General features: G+C 42.7%; 1 protein-coding gene across 2 annotated transcripts; it reads left to right on the top strand.

The window, feature by feature from the left end:
- Nucleotides 1–905: 905 nt before the first annotated feature.
- Nucleotides 906–16410, top strand: LOC110489676 (N-alpha-acetyltransferase 50). 2 transcript variants are annotated; one of them, XM_021562437.2, is made up of 5 exons: nt 906–1120; nt 13061–13197; nt 13341–13460; nt 13739–13805; nt 14724–16410. In XM_021562437.2, the coding sequence occupies exons 1-5, from the start codon at nt 1113–1115 to the stop codon at nt 14899–14901; spliced, it is 510 nt and encodes a 169-aa protein (XP_021418112.1). In that variant the 5' UTR covers nt 906–1112; the 3' UTR covers nt 14902–16410. The 2 variants fall into 2 exon arrangements, with proteins under 2 accessions (XP_021418112.1, XP_021418113.1); XM_021562438.2 differs by having other exon boundaries at nt 919–1120; nt 13064–13197.
- The last annotated feature ends 203 nt before the right edge of the window (nt 16411–16613 follow it).

Genomic DNA, 16613 nt, shown 5'->3' on the forward strand with positions numbered 1-16613 from the left:
ATGTTGCTGTTACTTGTTAAATATGGATTGCACGTTGGACACTGGAGATTTACATGACACAATATTTTACGTCAGTGCTATGAATTCAAATGAAATACCGAGTTGCGCCACAAACGATTAGAAATTGAATAATAGCTAATTATTATTAAGACATGTAAAAATCTAACAAAAATGTCAAAGCCAATGGTCAATACATACTTCAAGAACAAAAATCCTAAAGTGTTTCAATATTTCAAAAACAGAACTTGTGTTTTATATAATAAAAATAACTGGATTAAAAAATATGAACGTACAGTGACATTCTGCGATTAGACAGATGGGCATACAGATAAGATTGACTTGGGCTGAAGCCCAGTGGGGATGTTGATGTTGTAGTTTCAATGAGCAAGGCAGAGGCAAAAAGCCTGATATGGACAGTGATGGTGCCGAGATGGCAGAAGCAGTGGAATAGAGATACTAAGGGCAGGCATTTATTTCAAGTACAGAGGAAAGTCGAGGAGGGGAGGATGGCAGGAAGGGACAGAAGAGAGGGAGTTATTTTTTACAAAATGAAGGGTGGGACACAGCCATTTGAATACGACCTTATATGTGATAGGAAAACATTCAAAAGCAAAGTGTGATTATTGACAGGAAACAGAGAGCGTGGAGCATGTATTGCTACAGTGTGGGTAGTATCAGAGGGAAAGAGAGAGGCTGAGATTACGAGGGAAAAGGGGATACAGGAAATTAGTTTAAAGAGTATGTTTAGTAGAATGTCATTAGACATAGTCTCCAATATGTTGTAATCTTTTTTAAGATCAACGGGGCTCGCAGGTAGGATTTAGTTTCTCCCTGTCTCTGGCCCACACTCCAGTACAGTAGGTGGCGGTAATGCACCATAACGTTGGATGCCAACCGCCAATAAACCCCACCGAAGAAGAAGACGTGACGTTCTGCGCATGCGGGGTCAGAGTTGACAGTGGAGGAGTGCGGTAGCTAAGCTAACAGTTAGCAACATACATGTGGAGGGTACGACAGGAGGAAACACCAACTCTGTCAAAATTCCTCTACCCGAACTGTAAACTACTCAGAACTTCAACCACATCGAAACTAAAGAATATCAGTAGTTTACAATGAAAGGGTGAGTAAAGCCATTAAAAGAGCTGTCTGTGTTCCTAGCACGACTAAAGTTTTTTCTTGTCTTTTTTTTTTTTTCAACGGGGGGCGGGAGAGGTGGTTGCAATGCTAACGTTAGCTAGCTAAACCGTTTGCACGGTTAGGTAAAATAACAGCACCATAGTAATTTTCGTCTCTACCAGTTATTAGACACAGTATCTCATTGGTTAACTAGTTAGCAAATAACATATTTAACCTGCTAAGTGTGGCTAGTAGCGCGTGCATTTCCCATCAAATTAAACTTTGACCAAAAAGTCGGATAAGTTTGTAACATGCCTGTTAGTTCGTGTAGCTAGTTAGCTAACTAACGTTAGCTGGATTTCGAAACGTTTGAAGTCCGCTCTACTTTGACGCAACTATAGTTAATTACTAGGCTACTTTACGCCACTCAACTCTAAGCTTGTTCAACTAGCAACGTTAGCTAACGTTAGCTACTTTACTTGGCTAGGTAGCTAACGCTAGCTAATTTGATTTAGAACAAATTAGATTAAAACTGTAACAGTACTGCCTATTAGCATGCTGACGTTGGTCAGTAAATTGACAATCATATTTAGCCATTGTCTAGTATTACTGATTTCTGTGAAGGAGTGTATTTCGCTGACGTTAACTAGTTTTATTAGGCAATCTTAAAATTACTCAAGTAACCCATTGATTCAACTACTGTTTGGGGCGTGAGCATCAACCATAAACCACAACCTGCTCTGAGCATTTTGTATTATTCTGTACGTATTCATATTATACTGTGCATTCATAAAGTATTCCGACGCCTTGAGTTTTTCCACATTTTGTTACATTACAGCCTTATTCTAAAATAGATTTTTGTTTTTTGCCTCAACAGGTGATTTATTAAACATTAAAATATTACATTTACATAAGTAGTCAGACCCTTGACTCAATACGTTATTGAAACAGCAATTACAGCCTTGAGTCTTCTTGAGTATGATGCTACAAGCTTGGCACACCTGAATTTGGGCAGTTTCTCCCATTCTTCTCTGCAGATCCTCTCAAGCTCTGTCAGGTTGAATAGGGTGTGTCGCTGCACAGCTATATACAGGTCTCTCCAGAGATATTAGATCAGGTTCAAGTCTGGGCTCTGGCTGGGCCACTCAAGGACATTCAGAGACTTGTCCCGAAGCCACTCCTGCGTAGTCTTTTCCCCAGTCTGAGGTCCTGGGCACTCTGGAGCAGGTTTTCTTGAGGGTCTCTGTACTTTGTTCTGTTCCTCTTTCCTTCGATCCTGACTAGTCAAATCAAACTTTATTTGTCACATACAAATACAACAAGTGTAGACCTTACCGTGAAATACATACTTACAAGCCCCTAACCAACAGTGCAGTTCAAGAAGAGTTAAGAAAATATTTACCAAATAGACTAAAGTAATTTAAAAATAAGAATAAAAAGTAACACAATAACAATGCTATGTACAAGGGGTACTGAGACGGTGTGCGGGGGTACAGGTTAGTTGAGGTAATTTGCACATGTAGGTAGGGGTGTTGTGACTGCATAGATGATAAACCGCTGAGTAACAACTGTGTACAAAAGGGAGGGGGGAGTCAAGGTAAATAGTCCGGTGGCGATTTTATTAATTGTTCAGCGGTCTTATGGCTTGAGGGTAGAAGCTGTTTAGTAGTCTTTTGGTCCTAGACTTGGCGTTCCGGTACAGCTTGCCTGCCGTACTTGAAACACTCTCAACCCACTCCACTACAGCCCCGTCGATGTTAATGGGGGCCTGTTCAGCCCTCTTTTTCCTGTAGTCAACAATCAGCTCCTTTGTCTTGCTCACATTGAGGAGGTTGTTGTCCTGGCGCCATACCGCCAGTTCTCTGACCTCTCTATACGCCATCTCATCGTTGTCAGTGATCAAGCCTACCACTGTTGTGTCGTCAGCAAACCTAATGATGGTGTTTGAGTCCAGTTTGGCCACGCAGTCATGGGTGAACAGGGAGTACAGGAGTGGACTAAGTACACCCCCCTGAGGGGCCCCAATGTTAAGGATCAGCGTGGCAGAGGTGTTGTTGCCTACTCTTACCACCTGGGGGAGGTCTGTTGGAAAGTCCAGGATCCAGTTGCAGAGGGAGGTGTTGAGTCCCAGAGACCTTAGCTTAGTGATGAGCTTCGTGGGCACTATGGTGTTGAACGTTGAGCTGTAGTCAATGAACACCATTCTCACATAGGTGTTCCTTTTGCCCAGGTGGGAAAGGGCTGTGTGGAGTGCGATTTAAGATTGCGTCATCTGTGGATCTGTTGGGGCGGTATGCGAATCGGAGTGGGTCTAGGGTGTCCGGGAGGATGCTGTTAGCCATGACCAGTCTTTCAAAGCACTTCATGGCTACTGACGTGAGTGTTATGGGGCGGTAATCATTGAGGCAGGTTGCCTTCGCTTCCTTGGGCACAGGGACTATGACGGTCTGCTTGAAACATGTAGGTATTACAGACTCAGAGACTCAGAGAGGTTGAAAATGTCAGTGAAGACACTTGACAGTTGGTCCCCACATCCTTCTGAGTACATGTTCTGGTAATCCTTCTGGTCCAGCGGCTTTGTGAATGTTGGACTAGAGGTCGACCGATTAATCGGAATGGGCCGATTTCAAGTTTTCATAACAATCGGGAATCTGTATTTTTGGGCGCTGATTTAAAATAATAAAATTACACCTTTATTTAACTAGGCAAGTCCGTTAAGAAAACATTCTTATTTTAAATGACGGCCTATGAGCGGTGGATTAACTGCCTCGTTCAGGGGCAGAAAGACAGATTTTCACCTTGTCGGCTCGGGGGATCCAATCTTGCAACCTTACAGTTAACTAGTCCAACGCAATAACGACCTGCCTCTCTCTCGTTGTACTCCACAAGGAGACTGCCTGTTACGCAAATGCAGTAAGCCAAGGTAAGTTGCTAGCTAGCATTAAACTTATCTAATAAAAAACAATCAATCATAATTACTAGTTAACTACACATGATTGATGATATTATCTAGCGTGTCCTGTGTTGCATATAATCTGACTGAGCATACAAGTATCTAAGTATCTGACTGAGCGGTAGTAGGCAGAAGCAGGCGCGTAAACATTCATTCAAACAGTACTTTCGGGCGTTTTGCCAGCAGCTCTTCGTTGTGCGTCAAGCACTGCGCTGTTTATGACTTCAAACCTATCTACTCCCGAGATGAGGCTGGTGTGACCGAAGTGAAATGGCTGGCTAGTTATCGCGCGCTAATAGCGTTTCAAACTTCACTCGCTCTGAGCCTTGGGGTGGTTGTTTCCCTTGCTCTGCATGGGTAACGCTGCTTCGATGTGGTGGCTGTTGTCGTTGTGTTGCTGGTTCGAGCCCAGGGAGGAGCGAGGAGAGGGACGGAGGCTATACTGTTACACTGGCAATACTAAAGTGCCTATAAGAACATCCAATAGTCAAATGTTAATGAAATACAAATGGTATAGAGGGAAATAGTTCTATAATAACTACAACCTTAAACTTCTTACCTGGGAATATTGAAGACTCATGTTAAAAGGAACCACCAGCTTTCATATGTTCTGAGCAAGGAACTAAATCGTTAGCTTTCTTACATAGCACATATTGCACTTTTACATTCTTCTCCAACACTTTGTTTTTGCATTATTTATACCAAATCAAACATGTTTCATTATCTACTTGAGGCTAAATAGATTTTTATTATCGTTGATGCACTTATTGATGAAGCCGGTGACTGGGGTGGTTTACTCCTCATGCCATTGGATGATTCCCGGAACATATTCCCCTCTGGGCTAGCAAAAGTCCTGTAGTGTAGCATCCATGTCATCTGATCGTTGCATCCACGTCATCTGACCACTTCCGCATTGAACGAGTCACTGGTACTTCCTGCTTTTAGTTTTTTAATTATGGTCAGATTTGCCAAATGGAGGACAGGGGAGAGCTTTGTCTGCATCTGTGTGTGGCGTAAAGGTGGTCTAGGATTTTTTTCCCCCTGTGGTTGCACATGTGACACGCTGGTAAAAATGTGGTTAAACTGATTTGCTTGCCTGCATTAAAGTCCCCGGACACTAGGAGGTCCACTTCTGGGTGAGCATTTCCTTCTTTGCTTATGGCCTTACAGTTGGTTGAGTGCGGTCTTAGTGCCAGCTTCATTCTGTGGTGGTAAATAGACTGCTACGAATAATATAAACTCATCAAAAAAAGAAACGTCCTCTCACTGTCAACTGTGTTTATTTTCAGCAAACGTAAGATGTGTAAATAGTTGTATGAACATAAGATTCAACAACTGAGACATACACTGAACAAGGTCCACAGACATTTGACTAACAGAAATGGAATAATGTGTCCCTGAACAAAGGGGGGGTCAAAAGTGACAGATCTGGTGTGGCAACCAGCTGCATTAAGTATGGCAGTTTATCTCCTCATGGACTGCACCAGATTTGCCAGTTCTTGCTGTGAGATGTTACCCCACTCTTCCACAAAGGCACAAATGGGGGGGAAAGCCCGAGCCCTCCGATCCAACAGGTCCCAGACGATCTCAATCCCATTGAGCACTGGGCTCCTCGCTGGCCATGGCAGAACACTGACATTCCTGTCTTGCAGGAAATCACGCACAGAACGAGCACTGTGGCTGGTGGCATTGTCATGCTGGAGGGTCATGTCAGGATGAGCCTGCAGGAAGGGTATCACATGAGGGAGGAGGATGTCTTTCCTGTTAACGCACAGCGTTGAGATTGCCTGCAATGACAACAAGCTCAGTCCGATGATGCTGTGACACACCGCTCCAGACCATGACGGACCCTCCACCTCCACATTCGATCCCGTTCCAGAGTACAGGCTTCGGTGTAACGCTCATTCCTTTGACGATAAACGCAAATCCGACCATCACCCCTGGTGAGACAAAACTACTAATTGTCAGTGATGAGCACTTTTTGCCAGTCCTGTCTGGTCCAGCAACGGTGGGTTTGTGCCCATAGGCGACGTTGTTGCTCAGTTTTGCCGGGTGGCTAACTCTAGAAAGAGTCTTGGTGGTTCCAAACTTCTTCCAATTAAAGATGAAGGCCACTGTGTTCTTGCGGACCTTCAATGCTGCAGAATTTGTAAAAATCCTTCCACAGATCTGTCTCGGCACAATCCTGTCTCGGAGCTCTTCCACGCTCCATCAACTTGGGACATCTGGCATTGTGTTGTGAGAAACATGCACATTTTAGAGTGGCCTTTATTGTCCCCAGCACAAGGTGCATCTGTGTAATGATCGTTCCGTTTTATCGGCTTATTGATATACCACAACTGTCAAGTGGATGAATTATCCTGGCAAAGGAGAAATGCTCATTAAACAGGGATGTAAACAAATTTGTGAACATTTTAGAGAAACTTTTTGTCCCTATGGAACAATTCTGGGATCTTTAATTTCAGCTTCTGAACCATGGTAACAATAATTTACATGTTGCGTTCATATTTTTGTTCGGTATAGTTAAAGTTGCTAATTAGCTAAAATGCTTAAGTTGTCCGTGATGAGAATCAAACTTGCAACCTTTGGACTCGTAACCATACCAAACATCATACTAATTAGAGTAGCTCAGAATAACATTTACTATGATGCCTCTAGTCTGAGACCAGGCTGTTAACCAATGTGCTTTCAGGTAGTCGACCCCTATCCTATGCAATTATCTGCCAAGGTTACAAAATATCAGTTCCCAAGTGGATACTTTGTAAATGGCTAAGTTCTGTTACTGTAAGTAACACACAGCTAGCTAGTTGAAGTGAAGTTATACAAGGTAGCCCAATAATGGACCAAAGGAGCCTAAGGTTAACTCTTGTAGTCCAAGGTCCTTACATGTTCTGTTTAGAGGTGAATTGGCTCTGGATGCCAAAACAGCCAAATGCTCTATCTAAACGTGAATGGATTCTCAATTGCGGTGCAGTTCAGGAAACATAAATCCCTCTACTTTCATATCACATCAAAATAATTTCACAAATGCCAAATATACACTTACTGTTAACTGGTTTTAACACAGTTGCAGCCTACAGTATTTTTCAGTGACAACACGTTTGTGGTGTCTTCAGTTTACACACAGGGGTTCGGAGACGCAGATGGCAAATTAGCACAGGTAGTTCACTCCGTCTAACGGCTGTTTTCCGTTAACAAGCGTTGTAACTTGGGAAAATTGCCATTTGGGAACCCCAACACTATAAAGGTGTGTATCAATTTAACCTTTTTTTGATTTTAGAATATGTATTCCTTGCTGATATGAAACAAAGTTCTTATGCTTCCAAAACCGTACTGCAAGCGATGCACGTTAACTCCCCCGTACATAAGATGCGTTAGTCCAATGATTTGTGTGTAATGGAACTCAGTCATGATCAAGGGCTAGATACAATGTAGCGAACGTTTTTACAGTATATGTGGCTACGTGGTTTTATCAATGGGGACGAAAGCCTACCGATAGTGGATCAAATAACACTGATGTGTAGTTTCCATGTTGATACATAATCAAACCACAATTTCAGGTTGTTTGCTTATTTACTAAACAAGTTCCCCTAACAGTGGTTACCAAACTTTTTTTATAGTCCCGTACCCCTTCATTCAACCTCCAGCTGCGTACCCCACTAGCACCAGGGTCAGCACACTCAAATGTAGTTTTTTTGCCATCATTGTAAGCCTGCCACAAACACACTATACGATACATTTATTAAACATAAGAATTAAGGATGCACGATATATCAGTGAACATATCAGAATTGGACGATATTAGCTTCAAAATGCAAACATCGGTAACGGCCAGATGTCTAGTTTAACGCCGGCTTTAAAAACCGATGTCAGAGCTGATGTGCATACCTATATAACGTAGGTACATGATGTAATGACGCCACGTAACATTTTGCGCTACACTTTAACACAGCATTCCTAACCTAGCCCACAATGTCTGCTGTGTGGATAGAGCAGTCAACAAGTCGAGCAGTCATTTGAAAGAGTAAGACATTTTCAGCGAGACATTAAAGCTATCTACTGGGGTAACTAGCTTTAGCTTGGTACCTAGCTAGCACCAATACAACCAGCCTGAAAACAATGAGCAGTAGAACCTGCAGTCATTTTCATTATTTTTAGCAAAGATTTAGGAATCCTTGTAAGTTGGTGTTCGCCTATGGAAATTGAACTTCAATTCATGAAAATAAATAGCTAGCCAGCTACTTAACCCTGTTGCCCAAAGCTAACGTTATAAGCAGCCAGCTAGCTTCATCTGGCTAGTGATGCCCGACCAGACCTGGTTATGTGTTGTGAAGCTAGCCACAATAAGGATTAGGCACAATAGTTGAATTTTCGGTTTGCTTTCAAAATAAGTGTCATTGACAGTGACGCAAATGAATAGAAATAGAATAATTGTCATACTTTAATTTTGAAGGCTAACCGCAAAGTCCACTATTGTAGCTAATCATTATTGTGGCTAGCTTCACATAGATGGGTCCGACCACCATTAATCAAATAAGAGCTGTCTTATAAATTAGGGTTAATTTAATGACATCTGGATTACATTGTTTTCCTATGTTTTTGGGAAAGAACATTGTTTGCATTCATGAGCTAGCAAGCTTTTTTTAATGAGCAGCACTGTAGGATGCGCGAGACAACTTTACCACCATCATAGCATACGTATTGATGAATCGTTGTGACATATGAAATTAATGATAGTGTAATTAATATGTATTAACTTAGTCAAATTAATGAACGCGTTAAATTATTGTGACGTGTAGTATTATTCAGGTCCTGATTGGTCAACAAGCTTTTTTGACATGGAAAGACCCAAACGGCGTTACGTAGAAAACCTGATTGAGAATGAAACGACTGAACAAATTAACAACAAAACAGCACAGCAAGTAAATGAAAGAAATAGGTTTTGATGACATTTTACTGGTAATGGGGACATACGTAAATGCCAACAAAATACATTTTTGGTGCGTGTGTGTAACCTTTATTTAACTAGGCAAGTCAGTTAAGAACAAATTCTTATTTACAATGACGGCCCGGGCAACGCTGGGCCAGTTGTGTGCCGACCTATGGGACTCCCAATCACAGCTGGTTGGATTTGAACCAGGGACCTCTGCGTCAACTACTTAACTGTAACAGAATGCTTAAAATGCCACTTTTTTTTTGTCAAGGAAAATGTCAGATATCGGTATTGGCCAAAAATGTAATGTCGGTGCATCACTAATAAGAATGAGTGAGTTTTTGTCACAACCCGGCTTGTGACGAAGAGCTCTTATAGGACCAGGGCACAAATAATAATATAAAAATTATCAGTAATTTTGCACGTTATTTAGCTATCTTATATATAAAACCTTATTTGTTCATTTTAAAAAATTAATGAGAAGGGTGTGCTTGAAAGGATGCACATAACTCTGCAGTGTTGGGTTGTATTGGGGAGAGTCTCTGTTTTAAGTCATTTTCCACACACAGTCTGTTCCTGTATTTAGTTTTCATGCTAGTGAGGGCCGAGAAGCCACTCTCGCATAGGTACGTGGTTGCTAAGGGCATCAGTGTCTTGCCAAGGCAAATCGCTGAGCGCAGCCATATCCAGAAATCTGGCAATAGCTTCTGATTAAATTAAAATTTCACTGAACTGCTTGTTGCAATTTCTATGAGGCTCTCTTGTTCAGATATCGGTAAGTGGACTTGCATGAAAGGATAACGAATCCAGTTGTCATCCATTTCGGGAAAGTAATTGCGCACCCAGCTCACTCGGGTGCTTCCCTATATCACATTTGACGTTGTCCGTCAGCTTGAGTTCATTTGCACACAAAAAAAATAATCCAATGATGGAAAGAGCTGTGTGTTGTCCTTGTTAATGCAGACAGAACTTAACCATAGCCTCAATTTTGTCCCTCACATTGAGTGTAGTTGCAGAGACTCCCTGTAATCCTAGATTCAGATCATTCAGGTGAGAAAAAACATCACCCAGATAGGCCAGTCATGTGAGAAACTTGTCATCGTGCAACCGGTCAGACAAGTGAAAATGGTCAGTAAAGAGAACTTTAAGCTAGTCTCTCAATAAAAAATAAAAACCGTCAATACTTTGCCACTTGTTAACCAACGCATGTTGTAAAAGCGTTACATGGTCGCTGCCCATATCATTGCATAATGCAGAAAATACACGAGAGTTCAGTGGCCTTGCTTTAACAAAGTTAACCATTTTCACTGTAGTGTCCAAAACGTATTTCAAGCTGTCAGACATTCCCTTGGAAGCAAGGGCCTCTCAGTGGATGCTGCAGTGTACCCAAGTGGCGTCGGGAGCAACTGCTTGTACGTGCGTTACCACGCCACTATATCTCCCTGTCATGGCTATTGTGCCATCCGTACAGATACCAACATATCTTGACCAACAAAGTCCATTTGTCACAAAGCTGTCCAGTACTTTAAAAAATATCCTCATGTTGTCCTAGTTTCCAGTGGTTTGCAGAAGAGGATGTCTGTCCTTAATTGACCACCCATAAACATAACGGACATATACCAGGAGCTGTGCCAGGCCCGCCACGTCTGTTGACTCATCCAACTGTAACGCATATAATTCACTGGCTTGTATACGAAGAAGTAATTGTTTCAAAACATCTCCTGCCATGCCACTGATGCGTCGTGAAACACTTGTTTGATGAAGCCATTGTTTAGTTGGCTTTTTCCCACAGCATTGTCCCAGCCATATCCACAGCAGCAGGAAGAATTAAGTCCTCCACAATAGAATGGGGCTTGCCTATCCTAGCCACTCGGTAGCTCACCATATAAGATGCTTCTAGCCCCTTCTTATTTATGGTATCTGTTGCTTTATTACATGTCTTACTCTTCAAAAGTCATCTTTATTCTCACCTAAACTCATTTTCACATTGTTTTGTTTTTAAATGTCTGCGCAAGATTTCTCACGAGAGAGTAAAGGTTTTGATTGGTTAATTATTTGACTAGGCTACCTGTTTGACTTATTCACTGAACACTAGATGGTTTAACTTTATTCTTGGCAGTGAAACTAGGCTACTCGGGTTAGAAAAAAATATCACCCAAATGTATAACCCTGTTGAAAAATATAAATGTACTGTTTGAAAATGTGAAGATTAAAAATTTAAAAAAAATAATAAATACAATTATCACAATTTGTATTGGTTGTACCCCTGGGGGTACAGACTAATGGTGGGGTCTCAGAGCAGATGTCTTAGATTTGAATATTGGCGACGTCGCCAGGTCTCTGCTGTCACTATCCGGCCTGTCTGATTGCCGTCGAACACGTGACCAGCAGCTGTTGTCAGCATTGAGGTTTTAACATGAGTCGCCCTATAAATACCTCTGTGCGCTTCCAGGAGTAAATCAATTGGAGGCAAATGGTCAAACTCAAGAGACACGAAAACAAACTCTCAGTCCCAGAGATTGACATTTACCTAAACATCATGCCTAATCTTTCATGATCAAGGCACAAAGGAAAGGCTGTTTACATGCACAAAGATTGCATGTAACATGTCAGTCATCCCAATTGAATTAATGTGGGGTTTTGCCTTGGGGGGCAGATTTTGTGTCTGGTGTAGTGCTTGTGTGCCTGATGCCACTGTTAACCTTTTGGGATGACAGTTGGCAGCTGTCAATGCATCTGGGCTGGTCCAGGTGGCACACAGTGGCAGGAGAACTGGCTGCCCAGCCAGCTCCCTAGAAGAGCTCAAGGCAGCCCATATCATGTCCTCAGGCACTGTTAGACATCTGTGTTTACCAAAATACTTAATGCGAGTTGTGCCTTGGTCATGGTATGTGTACACACTTGTGGATCAGTCACTGTGGATATGAGTGCCACATTTAAAAGTAAGTGGACACCCCTTCAAATTAGTGGATTCGGCTATTTCAGCTACACCCGTTGCTGACAGGTGTATAACATCGAGCACACAGCCATGCGATCTCCAAAGACAAACATTGGCAGTAGAATGGCCTTACTGAAGAGCTCAGTGACTTTCAACGTGGCACCGTCATAGGATGCTACCTTTCCAACAAGTCAGTTTGTCAAATTTCTGCCCTGCTAGAGCTGCCCCACTCAACTGTAAGGGCTGTTATTGGGAAGTGGAAACGTCTAGGAGCAACAACTGCTCAGCTGCAAAATGTTAGGCCACACAAGTTCACAGAACGGGACCGCCGAATGCTGGAACGTGTTATAATGGTCTCCCTACCGAGTTCCAAACAGCCCCTGGAAGCACGTCAGCACAAGAACTGTTTGTCAGGAGCTGAAATGGGTTTCCATGGTCGAGCAGCCGCACACAAGCCTAAGATCACCATGTGCAATGCCAAGCGTTGGCTGGAGTGATGTAAAACTCGCCGCCATTGGGCTCGAGCAGTGAAAACACATTGTCTGTAGTGATGATTCACGCTTCACCATCTACCAGTCAGTGGATGAATCTGGGTTTGGCAGATGCCAAGAAAACTACCTGCCTTAATGCATAGTGCCAACGGTAAAGTTTGGTGGAGTAGGAATAATGGTATGGGGTTATTTTTCATGGTTCGGGCTAGGCCCCTTAGTTCCAGTGAAGGGAAATGTTAACGCTACAGCATACAATGACATTCTCAATGATTCTGTGCTTACAACTTTGTGGCACCAGTTTGACAGCATGACAATGCTCCCGTGCACAAATAGAGGTCCCTACAGAAACTGTTTGTCGAGATCTAATCGCTCAACAAAAGTGCCCGACCTCACTAATGCTCTCGTGGCTGAATGGAAGCAAGACCCTGCAGCAATGTTCCAACATCTAGTGGAAAGCATTCCCAGAAGAGTGGAGGTTGTTATAGCAGCAAAGGGAGGACCAACTCTATATTAATGCCCATGATTTTGGAATTAATTATTTGAAAAGCAGGTGTCCACATACTTTTGATCATTTAGTGTGTCATTTTGCTTGGTTGCCCAGCTGGTTGACTGTTCTGCTCTTGTTTCAGTAGCCGGATAGAGCTGGGGGACGTTACGCCCCACAACATTAAACAGTTGAAACGCCTCAACCAGGTCATCTTTCCCGTCAGCTACAATGACAAGTTCTACAAGGACGTGCTCGAAGTGGGAGAGCTCGCCAAGCTAGGTAAGACGAGACGGGCTTGCCCAATGACGTAGTCCCTTGTAGTCTGATATTGATGCACTTGTTTTGGTTGTTTACTTATGGAGTGTTGTGAGAAAATGCTACATGCCACTGATGTGTAATACCTCTGACCCCTATGTTTGTAGCATACTTCAATGACATTGCGGTGGGGGCAGTGTGCTGCAGAGTGGACCACTCTCAGAACCAGAAGAGACTGTATATCATGACACTGGGCTGCCTAGCGCCCTACCGCAGGTTAGGCATAGGTACGGTGCAGATCATTTTGTTTTCGTACATCGACAATAGCCAGCTTCACACCATATTCACTTGTATCCTCTTACTGTTTGCAGTTTTTTTACATGATATATATATATATATATATCTTTTTTTATATACATAATCTTAAGCAACCTAGGTGGGACAACCACATATCAGTCATAGCTACTATATTGAGGAAAAGGTATTTATCATCTGCCAAGTCAGAGCTAGTCACTGGTGTTGCATGTTGTCAAACTCCTGATCTTCTCTCTTGTATTGTGACCAGGAACAAAGATGCTGAACCATGTGTTAAACATCTGCGAGAAGGATGGCACCTTTGACAACATTTACCTGTAAGTCTATAATGAAGGATCTGTGTTCTGCGTCTTAAGGCGCTTACAGATGTGCCACTGTAAACGGCAATCGAACCACAAGAGACTCTGCCTACCGTATGTAGAGACCAGCGCTTCCAGTTGTCAGCTTGAATGTTGTCATTAAAACATTGTTTGATTGGTTGACAACTCCGCTCATTGGTCAACCATGTGCAGCGGCCGCTTAAGACTTAAAGCTAATTGTCGTATTTTGGCGTCTCGAGTGCCAAGCCAACAGCTCCGCTCACGGGAACGTGGACCACAAACCACAGCGCTAGCAAAACTGCCTGCGATTTGCCACCCTACCCATGGAAGTTTACCTTTGGTGCTTAGTCTGTAAGCTCTTTACTGTGCATCCCAGTATATCTAAATGGGCTCTTCTCATGTCCGTTCACTGTGTTGATGTGAAAGAACTGGACAGGTGAAAGCAATTGCCTGGTATGGGCATACTATACACCATATTGCTTTCACCATTTCTCTGTTTTCACATCAGTGCAGATGGAGGAAAAGCCCTGCTATTGAGATGCATCCTCAGTGGTCAGTTGAAAATGTTCGTCATCCCTTACCTCCTAATTCACACGCTTCTATCTGCGTTGACTCATCACATACCCTGCTGCTACAGTTTATTATCTATCCTGTTGCCTAGGTATATGTACATGTCTACCTCAATTACCTCGTACCCCTGCACATCGATTCAATGCTCGTACCCTGTGTATATATCCAAATTATCATGACTCATTGTGTATTTATTCCTTGTGGTATAATTGTTCTATTATTTATCTTCTCTGCATTATTGGAAAGGGCCCGTAAGTAAGCGTTCCGCTGTTGGTCTACACCTGTTTATGACGCATGTGACAAATAAAATGTTATTTGATTTGGATTCATTCTCTCATCTGACAGTCACGTGCAGATCAGCAACGAGTCGGCCATCGACTTCTACCAGAAGTTTGGCTTTGAGATCATCGAGACGAAAAAGAACTACTACAAGAGGATAGAGCCTGCAGACGCCCACGTGCTTCAGAAGAGCCTGCGCAGCCCGTGTGCGCCCCCTGGGGAAGAGCTGCAGAAGACCGAGTAGGGGCTGCAGCCTCTGGAAAGAGCATGGTCGTTCCCCCCTCCCCCAGAAACAGAACTGTGACAGATGCCTATGGGTCGACACATTCACCACTTTCTTCAAAGGATGTTAAAAAGAAAGAAACAAAAAATCTAAGTTTAAAAAAACAAAACATGGCATTTTTATTTTGCAAAAAAAGAGTCCCAATAAAAGATTTTTAAAAACGAATCTAAGGGTTCAGAATCCAAAAGTTCTCAGAAAAGCTGCAGACTTAAGACAGTTTAGAAATGTTGGTGGGGTTCTGTGTTTGCCAATCATACTTTTTGTGTTTGAGTTTTTAAAAGCGGTTATAAAGGGTAAGGGGACATATCTTTGGTGTCTGGACAAAAAAAAAACAATAGAACTGAATAGGGAAAAAATGTACGGTAAGAGACTATCGTTGACGAAGGAAGTCCCCAACTGGCAACATTATTGATGCTTTGAGTCGTCATGGTGACTCCTTCATAACACTGAACTCCAGCCCATCACCACCCGAGCCCAGGAACTTATGGGAAGTTTTTACTGGTGGGTTAGACTTCCTGTTTCTTCTTCTGGCAATATGCGAAGTGTGAGCCTTGCATAGGGGATGCAGTTGTTCTTCGTGACGTCAAAGCTCTGACGTCACTCCGGAGGTGGAAAGGAGAAATGAGAGCCCTCATAGAATGGGCATGAGGATTGATGAACAGTTTCAAGGTGTGGGAAGATTTGGGGGAGTGGATTCTCCTTTTGTTTCTGAATGGTTGTTTCTCAACCCATCTTTAATTCTCTCTTCAGCTCTTTTTTTTTTTTTTCTTCTTAAATGCCAACTGGCTCAGGGCTTCTCCTGGGCTTGCCACAGATGCTGTGTGAGAGTGTTCAGGAAACCCTCAAGAGTTCGGGGTGTGAGATGGGCAAAGATGTATGAGATCAAAGGATATAACTGGTGATGTTGATGTTTTTGTCAAAGTACAAAGATGGAACAAGACATCCAGTAGGGGGGGTTGAGTACCCAGTCTGTGTATTTACAATAATTGTGGCACCAATCTATTGTATCTCCATTTCAGGACTAGAGCAGTTCAATTGACTGGCTAAGATGGAGAGCTCTCTGCCTTGGTGGAGTGCATGAATGAGTTTGTTGTGGATGCTTCTGTTTAGATTGGCACTTTATAGTTAGCCTGAGTACTGTCTGGTACCGAGACTAACCTTTAGTAGGAGGTTGTAACCAAGTCAACTAGATTTCGCCAGTAACCTTTCTGTGCGCTTCACTCATGACCATCTATCTATTCAACATTGTGGGAAGGTTGCATGTTGGTTTGGGAGTTTCCTCTGTGGGCCCCTCAGAACAGAACCAGAAGCCCAGGAGAAACCTTGCCGACTGCATGCTGGGAGAGTAGTCCCCCCTCCACTGTTGTAAAAGCATGTTTTGTTTTCTTTGAAGAATTTTATATTTTCTGGAGCTCTATATTGTAAGACTTTTTAACCACCTAAATAAAAATAAATACTATTTGCATTGTGGGTTCATGTTTAATTCTTTGTATATCCAAAACCACTGTCCAAGACTGGGATATCGAGCAGATTGAAAACAGCATAATGAAGAAACCTATTTGAAACTAGTCCATATTGCACAAGCGTATTTCAGAGGGAATGTTGATCATCTCCTTATACTCAGATAATCTTTATTATCCCTGAGGGGCAATTTGCTCCACAGCAGGAAGTCC

This window comes from Oncorhynchus mykiss, chromosome 15, assembly GCF_013265735.2.
Source record: "Oncorhynchus mykiss isolate Arlee chromosome 15, USDA_OmykA_1.1, whole genome shotgun sequence".
NCBI classification, from domain to species: Eukaryota; Metazoa; Chordata; class Actinopteri; order Salmoniformes; family Salmonidae; genus Oncorhynchus; species Oncorhynchus mykiss.